This window comes from Dipodomys spectabilis, unplaced genomic scaffold (genome assembly GCF_019054845.1).
Source record: "Dipodomys spectabilis isolate Male_0828 unplaced genomic scaffold, ASM1905484v1 ptg000141l, whole genome shotgun sequence".
Taxonomy (NCBI): Eukaryota; Metazoa; Chordata; class Mammalia; order Rodentia; family Heteromyidae; genus Dipodomys; species Dipodomys spectabilis.
Genome location: NW_024870818.1, coordinates 9,811,642 through 9,824,110, shown reverse-complemented (window position 1 = coordinate 9,824,110; position 12,469 = coordinate 9,811,642). Strand labels below are relative to the sequence as shown.

Genomic DNA, 12,469 nt, shown 5'->3' with positions numbered 1-12,469 from the left:
TGAACCCAAGGCCCTATGCAAGGTAGGCAAGTGCTCTACTAGTGAGCTATTTCCACAGCCTCACTGTTCTTTCTCATTATATTTTCTTATACAGTTCTAAAAGAAAAAAAGTCTAAGGAAGGGCAAAGCTATTAAGTTCTGTCTAGATCAGAATAAAAAGTAGAGACAGGGGGCTGGGAATGTGGCTCGGTGGTAGATTGCTTGCCTAGAATGCATAAAGCCCTGAATTTGATTCCTCAGCACCCCATACACAGAAAAAGTGGGAAGTGACGCTGTGGCTCAAGTGGTAGAGTGCTAGCTTTGAGCAAAAGAAGCTCAGGGACAGTGCCTAGGACCTGAGTTCAAGCTCTAGGACTGGCCACACAAAATAACTAAGAAATTAAATAAATAAATAATTTTAAAAGAGACAAACTATAAGAGCAAAACCTCCTGCCCCGTCTTCCCCCCCTTTACCCCCCCCAAAAAAAAACACCTAAAAGACTATTAGATATAACAGAAGTCTTTTTTTTTTTTTTGGTTTATTTCTGCTCACCACAGGGCTTGAACCCAGGGTCTGGGCTTTGTCCCTAAGCTTTTTTGCTCAAGGTAAGTGCTCTACAAATTGAGTTAATGCTCCACTTCTAGCATTTTTGGTGCTTACTTGGAGATAAACATCTCACAGACCTTCCTGTTGGAGTTGGCTTTGAGCTATGATCCTCAGATCTCAGCCTCCTGAATAGTTAGGATCACAAGTGTGAGTCACTACTGCATTGTCATTATCTATCAGATACATGAAAAACAAATCAGTGTGACTATCTTGAAAATATGATTACGCTCATCAGTTAGGCAGTATGTTCTCAGACCATTAACCAGGGAAAGGAATGAAGTTGTAATATATGCTAAGGAAAGAAAAAACTGGTACCAGCAGTGCTGGTGGGGACTGATCAACTAAAATTTGTCAACATGATTTTCCAAGTATTTAGCTATATACAAAACACATGTGGATTAGGATTAGACAAAGGTGTTCATTAATAGACTCAAGATTGTATTTTAGCAACTGAGCCTTCTGCCAATGAATTTGTTCTATTGTTTACAATATGAAAAGCTGTCCACTCAAAATTACCTGGGAGGGCTGGGAATGTAGCTTGGTGGTAAAAGTGCTTGCTAGCATGCATGAAGCCCTGGGTTCAATCCCTCAGTACCAAAATAAACAGAAACAGCTAGAAGTGGTGCTGTGGCTCAAGTGGTTAAGTGGTAGCCTTGAGCAAAACAACCTCAGGAATAGTGCCCTAGGTCCTACTGGCAACAAACAAACAAACAAACAAAAAACTTAGGAAGTTAGTCTTGAGGAATTGTTCTAGAGACAGAAAACAATCTAAAAAGATTAACATGAAAGAATTTAATGTTTTACAAGTATGTGATACAAACCAAAGATATAGAAGGTAATACAGCACACGCACACAAATCCCTCTAACTTCTTACTATATAAACAGAGAAATGGAAATTCAGAAATACAGGCTAAAAAAAAAAATGATCTGAGTGCTGACAGATCACTCCTGTATTTTAGCTACTCAGGAGGCTAAAATCTGGAGGACTGAAGTTCAAAATCAAGACCCCATCTCCAACCAGCAAGAGCTGGGCTGAGGCATAGCTACAGTGGTAGAGCTCCATCTAAGTAAGCAAAGATGAGCAAGTGTTAATCCCTGAGTTCAAATCTCAGTACTGGCAATAATAATACAATGACTAATAGTATGCCATATGAGTTTCAATTATATACTAAAACAACATAAAATATAAAAATATAACTTACTTTATAGCTGTTATAATTTGATCTGACTTAATACTAGATTCTAGTGAATCAAATGTAACAGTACAAAGCACCTAAAGACAGGAACAAAAAATGTTATTAGACTCTAATATACTAACAACAAAGATAAAAAACACACAAGCCATATATCTGTTGTTGCTGGGGATTGCATAAGTTCTATCATTGAGCTACACTTTCACTCCAAACTAAAAATATTTGAATAATGCACTGAATATTAAACAATGGCTATATGTACATTCTAGTCATAATCTTAATACAGTAAATAGTTATCCATTCTATAAATATTTGAGCTGTATATAATCCCAAAAATCAAAAGCTCTGACATCATATAGACTGTTAAGTAAATCATTGTACTAAGAGTGCTTAGGAAGAGAAAGAAATTTTCATAGAAAACTATATACTACTTCATAGATGTACCCTCCCCACAGTTTAGACAATAAACTGCCTTAAAGAAAAAGTTAATATTGTTTGGGGAGTTGTATTGTAAACCAAAATTTCTACAATGTATCACTCGGAAGGTCCAGGATACCCTGTACATGAAATAGGAAACAAGACTCTAAAGAGAAAAGTCAAAGGATGGCTGAAGACAGATCCTTAGTTGAGATGTTTGTTTAGCAACTTTCAACAGCTATTATAATTATATTCTAGAATATAAAAACAAATCAACGAATTGGAGAAACATATTATCTCATTCTTGAAAGAAGACAAATGTCAATGAATATGAAGACAGATGAATAGAAATTGACTAGGGAGTCATGTAGCTCTGCATGTAGCTCAGTGATAAAGTGCTTATAGGAATGTGGCCCTAGGTTTAAAAACTAAGCACAGCAAAAACAGAAGAAAAAAAAGAGAAAAAACAAAGCAGAAGGAATTGCAGGAAGAGAGAGAAGGAGGAAAGAAGAGAGTTCAATCTTTCAAAGAGGGTAAAACACATTCTCAAGAACTGGTAGAATAATAACAAAAAGACTAACAGAAAGAGAGAAAACAAGAGAATGAGGCAGGGAAAAAAATACTTGAAGAAATAATGGCTGCAATTACAAGCCTATTCAAGCTTAAAATTACTGTGCCCCTTCCCCCCCCCCCCCCCCCCCAAAACCTGGCTTTTTTGTTTTACCCCTGGTATTAGGGTTTGAATTTAAGGCTTCATACTTGTTTGGCTGGTGCTATCACTTTAGCCATGCCCCTAGCCCAATGTTTTGCTAGTTAATGGGGAGATAAAGTCAGTCTCCAGGAATGTTTTTGAAAGGGCTGGCTTTAAACCTTGATCTAATCTTCCATACGTAAACTTCTTTAGTAACTAGGATTACTGGCTTGAGCTGCTAGCACTCAGCAAAGCTTGAAAATTTTAAGCAGGATAAAGCAATAGACAGCCATACATCCTCCATACACAGCTGAAAACCAAAGAAGAGAAAATCTTGACAGCACTCTCATGAAAAAAAAAATTTGAATAAATCCTTAACAGAAGAAAAAATCATCATGACATCTTTAAGATGTTAAAAGAAAAAAAAAAAATCTATCCAAAATTCTGTACACAGAAAAAAGAATCATTGAAGACTAAAATGCTTTTAGATTAAAAATATAACAATCTGTCAGAAGATCATAGGTTAATACTGAAGGCATTATGATATTATGTTACTAGATATTATGTTAATAAAGTTGTTACTGTACCTGATATTATCAGATCCTTAGATAACAAGTTATCAGATAACATAGTAACATTATTAGTGACTTGGGTATGAATATTAAGGAATGGTTCATTTCTTTTTAAATTTAAATTTTATTGTGAAGGTGATGTACAGAGGGGTTACAGTTACATAGTAGGTTAATGAGTACATTTCTTTTTGAACACTGTTACTCCCTCCCTTATTTTCTCCCCTTTTCCCTCACTGGATTCCCCTCCCTCCCAAGTTCTAAAGTTCATAAAACCTACAAAAGTGAAAAAGGGGATCAAAACTAAAGATTTCAAGTTTATTCTACATATATTAAACTCTATTATAGACAAAGCTTAGAGGTAAACAACAAAGATGGAAATTTGTTACTGAAAAGGACTAACACAAAAAAAAATGATTCCAAAATGGCAGTGAGAACATATTAAACTATAATAGAGATAGAAAAAAAATACAAAAAACTAATCCAAGGATATGGACAGAAATTTCACAAAGAGTACACTTGTCCCCAGAGTTACCAGATTATACAACTGTCTGTGAAAAAATGCCCTAGAGGTTTCTGGTCTCCGAAGGTATGTTTATAAAGAATCATTGTTCATCTGCCTTTTTGGGAGGCTTGAATTCAGGGAGGGCCTGGGTGCTGTCCTTGAGCTTTTGTACTCAAGACTAGCACTCTACCATTTTGAGCCATAGCTCCACTTCTGTTTTCTGGTGGTTAATTGGAGCTAAGAGTCTTATGGATTTTCCTGATCAGGCTGGCTTTGAACTGCGATCCTCAGATCTCAGCTTCCCGAGTAGCTAGGATTATAAGCCTGAGTCACCAGTGCCTGGCTTCATCAGCTTTTTATAATGAGATCTTCTACCTCACTAGTAATACAAATTAAAGCAATGAGATAAAACTTTGTTCTATCAGACTGTCAAAATTAAATAGTGAAAGAGGTATAAGGAATAACACTATACACTGATTAATAGGTTCTGGTGTTGGTAAACATGAACAAAAGATAAACTAGAAGAATGTGTATGAAATACCAGTGAGTGCATACCCATGAAAAGAAAATGAATAGAACTGAGGTTCAGGCTAACTGGAGAAGACAAGGGCCATGAGTAGACCAACAATGATATATGTGATAAATTGAAGGGAATAGAAAAATTTATAATGGAAGGTGGGGGTATTGATCAAGATGAGTTGTACTCAGACCTCATATATGGAACTGTAACCTCTTTGTACAACTACTTTATAAAAAATAGAAGCTGTGCATTGGTGGCTCATTCCTGTAATCCTAGCTACTCAGGAGGCTGAGATATGAGGATTGAGGTTCAAAGCAGCCTGTGAAGGAAAGTTTGTGAGACTTTTATCTCCAATAAACCACCCAAAAATGGGAAGTGGTGCTGTGGCTCAAGTGGTAGAGTGCTAGTCTTGAGCTGAAGAGCTGAGGGATAGTGCCCAGAGTTTAAGTCCGACGACCCCAACAACAACAAAAAAAGACTTAAAATACCCAGTAACAGTAGAAAATTCAAGTTAAACAAACTACCATCTGGTGAAAGGAGTAGTTAGAAAGGATTACAATAAGGCATGAAGACATTTAGGGGTGATTGTATTGTTTGTTTTCTTGATTAAGGTAACAGCTTCCCATTTTTATAAATGAAAAAAGCTTGTCAAATTACTAAATCACTTTAAATATATAATTATGTAGAAATTTAGACCTCAAAAACAAAGTTAAAATTACATAAAAAAATCTGATATTTTTCTGAATAAACAATACATTCCATATGATAAAACCTTTGGCATCAATAGTTTCACATAATTAAACAATTGTAACTTTTTACACATATTACCTGTGTTTGTCCCCTTTGAAATAATGCTGATCCATGAAGAGTTTTAAACATATCTACCTCACAACTTATATTCCTAAGTGAAGTCAAATCTCGTCCATCACACCTATAATAATAAAGGAAAAAAGTGTCAAAACCATGTTAAAGTTAGAAAAATCACATATCTCTTTACTAGGAAGTTCTTAAAATTCCAGCTTTATATCATAATTCCTTCTAGGACTTGAAAAACTGAATATACACCCTAAGAACCACTGAATCAGAGTACTGGTGTTGCTAAACTCTCTGAAGGTAATTTTGATGTGTAGTCATGGCTGCATCATTCTACACACAAGGCTTAAGAGAGAAACTTAAATCCATACAATCTACATATTCTTTCTTCAGTGGGTATCCATTTATAAAATATAATTGCTCACTTTTCACTTAAAAACCACTTTCTTCCCTTTGAGCAAGTTGTCACTCTGCAACTTGCAGAGAGTACACAAACTTCAAGTATACAAAAAATGTTTACCTTTTGTATTCATTCAAAATAATACTTCTAAAAACTTCCTTTGCAACAATATTGAAGGATTCTATTATTTCATATGGGTCGACATCTGGAAATTTTTCTAGAGAAAGAGACAAAGCAAAATGAAGGATTTTTTTTTCTTTGTGGACAATAGGATTTCTCTAAAGTTACAGAAGTAAATCAAAGGAGTTGACTTTGAACATTTAGTCCTCAGGCAAATAAAGTAGATGAACTGTTCTTAAGCAAGTGAGACATGTCAAATATTGAATACATCAAGTTATTACTAAGAATTTAGTTTACTTTTTACCAGAATAAGAATGCTTTGCAATCAGCTCCCATTTTATGATGCTACCCTGAAAATCTAGTCAACTATACTGTGAAATGGTTTTACTGATAAGAGCTGTCATTCTTTTGCTTTGGGAACTTTTATTCAAATCTGCAAATTGGGGAAAGTTTTGTGTGTGTGTGTTTGTTTTAACACATTACAAATCTCTACGGAATGATTCTTTTTTTGTCGGTCGTGGGGCCTTACTCTGGGCCTGGGTGCTATCCCTCAACAAGAGCCCTATAACTTGAGCCATACGGCCACTTCTGCTTATGTTTTGCTGAGGAATCAAACACAGGTCCTCATGCATGTAAGGCAAGCACTCTACCACTGAGCCTCCTTCCCAGCCCTCTACCAAATGATTTTAAGCTAACATTTATGAAATGCTTTCAGGAACTAGGCACTTCACAGATTTATTTCTTAATTTCTTTGATCTTTTTTTTTTTTGGTCAGTTATTGGGCTTGAACTCTGTCCCTCAACTCTTCAGCTCAAGGCTAGTGCTCTACCACTTAAGCTACAGTGCCATTTCTGGTTTTCTGAGTGATTTATTGGAGATAAGAATCTCACAGACTTTCCTGCCTGGGCTGGCTTTGAACTACAATCCTCAGATCTCAGCTCCTGAGTAGCTAGGAGTACAAGCATGAGCCACCAGTGCCTGGCTTCATTTGATCTTTATAAAAATTTATGAGGAAAATTGTTTTAATTTCTAACCTACAGGAGAAAAAAACTGAGGCTTGAAGTAAAATGGGGCTATAGGTGTAGCTCAATGGTATAGCATTTGCCTAATATACAAAGCCATGGACTTAATCCCCTTTACTATAAACGAGAAAGTAACAGTCCTGCACTCACAGAGCACACAGATAGATAGGAAATATGACAGCTTGACCTGAGCACAGACCTAGCTGCTTCAAAGGCTCTTGCTTTTTTAAATGTGATGTTATTCCACCATATCAATTAATTTATACCAAGTTAGTGTGTTCTTTCAAGTGTTTGATTTATTCAACAATATATAACTTTTAAGTAATCTGAACATAAGAAATGGATCCTGGTAATATATCAGTATCACAAATTTACTTAAGAGAAATCTGAGGAGCAACTGGACCAGTGGATTTCTTAGAGACTTTACAATTGAAATAAAAAATTTTTTTCCTTTCAACTTTTTTTTGTATTGGTCATGGGGCTTGAATTCTGGTCCTGGGCACTATCCCTCAGCACTTCAGCTCAAGGTGAGCACTCTACCACTTGAGCCACAGCGCCACTTCTGGTTTTCTGAGTGGTTTATTGGAGATAAGAGTCTCATGGACTTTCCTGCCCGGGCTGGATTTGAACCGTGATCCTCAGATCTCAGCCTCCTGAGTAGCTAGTATTACAGGAGTGAGCCACTGATGCCTGGCTCAATTTTTTTTTTGGGTCTGGTCATGGGTCCTGAACTCTGGGCCTGAGCGCTGTCCCTCAGCTCTTCAACTCAAGGCTAGCGCTCAACCACATGAGCCACAGCACCACTTCCGGCTTTTTTTTTCTTTTTGCTTATGTGGTGCTGAGGAATCGAACCCAGGGCCTCAGGCATGCGAAGCAAGCACTCTACCACTGAGCCACCTTCCCAGCCCGCAATTTTTTTTTTTAAACTAAACAAAACAACAAAAAAGAATTTACCTTTTAGTTGTTCCTCTGTATCTAATCTAATCTTGTTAACAGTTTCATCTCTGGAGATCTAAAACAAAATTAAGGATTAGTTAATATATATACATATGACATTTTACATTCCTATTTTATTATATTTAACCCATTGTAAGAATACTTCAATTTTTGCAGTATTAACATTCTTTAAAAGATCAGAACTCATTATTAATTTACAAAAAAAAAATCTGCCTGATTCACTCAAATATGTATTAGTGCTGGTTGCTGTTGGCTCATACCTATAATTCTAGCTACCCAGGATTAACAACCTTGAGATTTGCAGTTTGAAGTCAGCCAGGGCAGGAAAGTCTCAGGGACAGCACCCAGGCCCTCAGTTCAAGCCCCCAGAACTGACACACACACCAAAATAAATAAAAAATAAAAACAAGTATTCGTTTTATTATTTAAACAAAGTATAATAGATAAGCAAACAGGAAAGCTTTTAGGTTAAGTTCTAACACCCCATCCCACACCACTCCTACCCTAGGGGATGGGGATTGAATTAGGGCCTTGTGCATCCTAGTGTACTACCACCAAGCTACATCCCAATTCTGTCTTGAGATTAATATAAACACAAGACTAATATTCATACACAAAACTACACTAATAATGACAAAAAGTAATTCTGGAACAGTTATATAAGATAATCTTTAAGTATACCTACCTTATCATGTTCATAATCTGTGAAAACTGTATAGAGTTTCTCCATGGCAAGTCTATTTTAAGTACAAATAATGTTAGCATAAAAATATTTGAAACATGAGGCAGCTTTTATTGTAAACAAGGCAAATATCCAGTAGTAATAAAGTATAAATTGAATAATTTCATAAAGCATAATATATATGCTGCTCTTTATCACTACTAACCTTTTACTACTTGTAATATAGTACACAAGTGTATTTCTTTCCATTTCTTAAGGAAAATCACACATGGAACTGTGGCCTTCCTTTTTCTTATCTCTAATGTATTTACTTAACTCCACCTTAGAGTCATTCATTTTTAATGAGTGCTTGCCTATGTGCTAGGCAGTGTTCTAAGCACTGAGCATATAATGGTGGTTATACTTAAATTTCTTTTTGAGAAATTCTAAGGGTCTCCTTAGATATGCAAATATCTTAATGCTTTATTCTTGTACAAGATACAGAAATGATCTAATTACAACCAATAATTATCTATCCCTTTGAGTTTCACCATTATGCTGTGAAAGAGGGGCATGGGTTGATTTATCCTTTTTAAAGTCATATTTGTGATGTATTTCTTGCATATTTTTGACAATACTTTAAAACACTGCCATCTACAAAGTAATACATGGTCAGTTCTCCCATGAATCTTACTTGTGAGCATGCTTCACAATCTCTGGTGAAGGGGTAGATAACTTCTGAGGTGTCCTCTTGGTAACACCAACTTCTTTCACCAACTGCTGGATGCCCTGGATTATTTGTTGGGTATATTTCACTCCCACCTTGACAGCATGGCAAAAGTCCTGCTGTAAGATGTTTTCTGCAGAAGCTTCCAACATGACTATTTAAACAACAACAAAAAATTACAGTTATGTAGCAATGTTTGTTTTGCATGATATATTCTGGGCACTTTGAAAACCTTGATGTTCATCTTCAAAGAACTAGAACAATGAAGTATTAAACTTGAGTTGCACATCTCTACATGTGATATTTTCCCACAGTATAAATACTGTGAGATAGAACTCAAAAACCAGGCTTGTAATGATTAATCAGATAAAATATTTAAACAAATAACACTGGGTATCTCAATTAAAATTATGCATTATTCTATAATTTTAGGCATAACCTGTTATGAAGGGCACTGCCAAAACATGAGATAAAGCAAAGCAAACATCTTTAAAACTAGTGACAAAACATATGCTTAAGTTTAAATGCATTTTTAAAAAGCCAGAACTTGCATGTGGTATTTAAACTACTTACCAATCTGACTTTTAGGTGCTCCAGCAACCACTAAATTTAAAGTACTAGAAGACATTTCTTTTCTTGTTGGGTTAACAACACATTCTCCATCAATCATTCCTATTCGTACAGCCCCTATGATATATGAAAATATCAGCAATTGCTTAAAACTTCCAGTTTTCATATTATTCAGGCTGTAGCTTTAATCTTTCAGCTTTGTAACAAAAGAATAAAGTTCCTATTTCTCCATTTCTCTTTGGGTTAAGGCCCACAGAATATTCTTTGTAACTCTCCAGATGCAGTGGACCACTCCAAACTGTACAAGTATACCATCTGTCACACCTCTTTATCTATGCTCCAGTTGTCTTGTCTATGCAATACACTTTCAGAGCAGATTCTTACATCTGATCCTACTAAGGTACAGCTGTACTCTCGTTTCTTTAAGAAGCTGTTCTTGACAACCTGGACCCACAAAACTAAACCTATACTTCTCATTTTCTTAGCATCTCGACTATGCCTATAACACTTTTGTAAATTAATATCTGTTTCATGCCCTAACTTATGCTGAAAGCAAGAACTGCCTCTTTAATCTCTATATTGCTAACATGTAGTTTACCTTTATTCCTCCAGAACTCAGCCTTATATATAGTTAGCATTTTGGACACTGGATAATTATTTACTTATGTACTGTATGAGTACAACTTATAGGCTCTGTAAGTTACAACATGTACTTGTTTTATCCTAGTATATTCCGATAATTTCCCAGTACAAAATAGAGAGTCAAAGTATCAAAGAATAAAATATGTATAGCATTCAAACATACTGTTAGCATGTACAAGTTGTTATGTTGAAAAACGAACTTAACAACTTTGGTGGGGGGAGGGGAGGAGTATAGGAAGGGATGGGAAGGGGAAAGAACAAAGAGGCAACAATGCTTAATAAGAAATGTACTCGTTATTTTGCCTATGTAATTGTTACTCCTCTGTACGGTATTCTCACAATAAAAACAAACAAACAAACAAAAATACATACTATTAGAAACCAAACCCAAGGCAAAGATGAAAACATTTTTAAAAGACCTGCAAGGGATCTTAGAATGCCATCTAGTTCAACTCCCTAAAGACTATCAGAGCCAATCTATGTTCTTGTTATAATAACATGCTCATTATTTTTACTGAAGAACCTAATACTTGTTTTAATTTTTCAACTAAAATCTGTCAGAGCCAATCTATGTTCTTGTTATAATAACAAGCTCATTAGTTTTACTGAAGAACCTAATACTTGTTTTAATTTTCAAGTTAACTTACCAATAGGTCCATTCCATGGAATATCTGATAATGAGAGGGCTGCAGAAGCTTTAAAAAAGGGAGGGAAAAAGAACTGAAATTAAATATTTAATTGCTTTTAGAAAAATCAACAGTGATAATTTTATTTTATTTATTTATTTTTTTGTCGGTCATGGGCCTGAACTCTGGGCCTGGGCGCTGGCCCTCAGCTCTTCAGCACAAGGCTAGCGCTCCACCACTTGAGCCACAGCGCCACTTCCGCCTTATGTGGTGCTGAGGAATCGAACCCAGGGCCTCATGCATGCAAGGCAAGCACTCTACCACTGAGCCACCTTCCCAGCCCCATCCGTGATAATTTTCATCTTGATATTCATACTTACCTCCATTAATTGCTAGAACATCAGGTTCATTAATACCATCTACTGCTAACAAATTACAAAGGACCTAGTACAAGGAAAAAAAATTGAAAGCACTTAAAAAAATCTACTTTATTTGGGAGGATTATAATTTAGGTTAACAATGTGGGCTAAAATATAGGAGTACTGTATGGCTCATAGCGTGGGCTTTGTAGCCAAACCCTCTGATCTGAGTTGTCATTTAATATGCCCTCAAAATTTCTATATTAAATAAAAATTAATATAGGAGATCTAAACTCAGGGTCTCATGCTTACTAGGCAGGTGCTCCACCACTTGAGCTATGCTCCATTCTTTTTCTGCTTATTTTTCAGATGAGGTCTTAAGTTTTGGTCCAGGCTGGCCTCAAGTTGTGATCTTCTTGACCTCTGCCTCCTATATAGCTTAGGTTATTGGTATAAACTGTGCACCCAGGGAAATTCTCTTATCTTTATAAGAACTAAAAAAAATTGTGTGTAAAACACTTACTACAATACTAGGCAGGTGGTAAGTATTCAGTATATGTTAGGCGTGCTTTTCTATTTTCCTTTTATAAGTAATCACGAAACAAACTAGTGAGTTACTTTATACTACAATTGTGAATAATGTGCTTATGTTTGATTCTTTTCTCTTCTTGGTAGTACCGGGATTTGAACTCAGTGCCTCATGCTTGCTAGACACATGCTTTTATTGCTAAGCCACTCCTTCAACCCTATTTTGTTTTGTTTCCCAAAGTGAGATATGATCTCACTTTGGGCCTAGGCATGTGCCTGGTCATGAGCCACCTATGTTAGGTTTCCTCTTTACAGCTAGGATAACAGGACTGTGCCAATGTGTCCAGCTTTCCTTTGAGAAAGGGTTTCAGCCATCTTTTCAATCTTCCCAATCTCAGCCTTTCAGTAGCTAGAATTACAGAAGTGATCACCATTGCCTGCCCCTCTATGTTGTAAGAGAATACTTTCCTTGAGGTTATGCCATCCTTGTAAAGATATGTTTTCAAGGAATATTTATTGCAAACAAATAAAACGGTTATTTACATATACTTAGTTAGAGCAT

The 12,469-nt window shown here is 35.9% G+C and overlaps 1 protein-coding gene across 1 annotated transcript in view; it reads right to left on the bottom strand.

Moving 5' to 3' along the window:
* Pnpt1 (polyribonucleotide nucleotidyltransferase 1) overlaps positions 1 to 12,469 on the bottom strand; it is a 36,693-nt gene that overhangs the window by 16,128 nt on the left and 8,096 nt on the right. The window contains exons 6-14 of the mRNA XM_042691188.1: positions 11,401 to 11,464; positions 11,042 to 11,089; positions 9,756 to 9,869; positions 9,150 to 9,336; positions 8,480 to 8,531; positions 7,792 to 7,849; positions 5,816 to 5,912; positions 5,311 to 5,413; positions 1,790 to 1,860 (exon numbers count right to left, since the gene is read on the bottom strand). Of these exons, the coding sequence (XP_042547122.1) occupies positions 1,790 to 1,860; positions 5,311 to 5,413; positions 5,816 to 5,912; positions 7,792 to 7,849; positions 8,480 to 8,531; positions 9,150 to 9,336; positions 9,756 to 9,869; positions 11,042 to 11,089; positions 11,401 to 11,464 (794 nt within the window). The remainder of the gene's footprint in view (positions 1 to 1,789; positions 1,861 to 5,310; positions 5,414 to 5,815; positions 5,913 to 7,791; positions 7,850 to 8,479; positions 8,532 to 9,149; positions 9,337 to 9,755; positions 9,870 to 11,041; positions 11,090 to 11,400; positions 11,465 to 12,469) is intronic.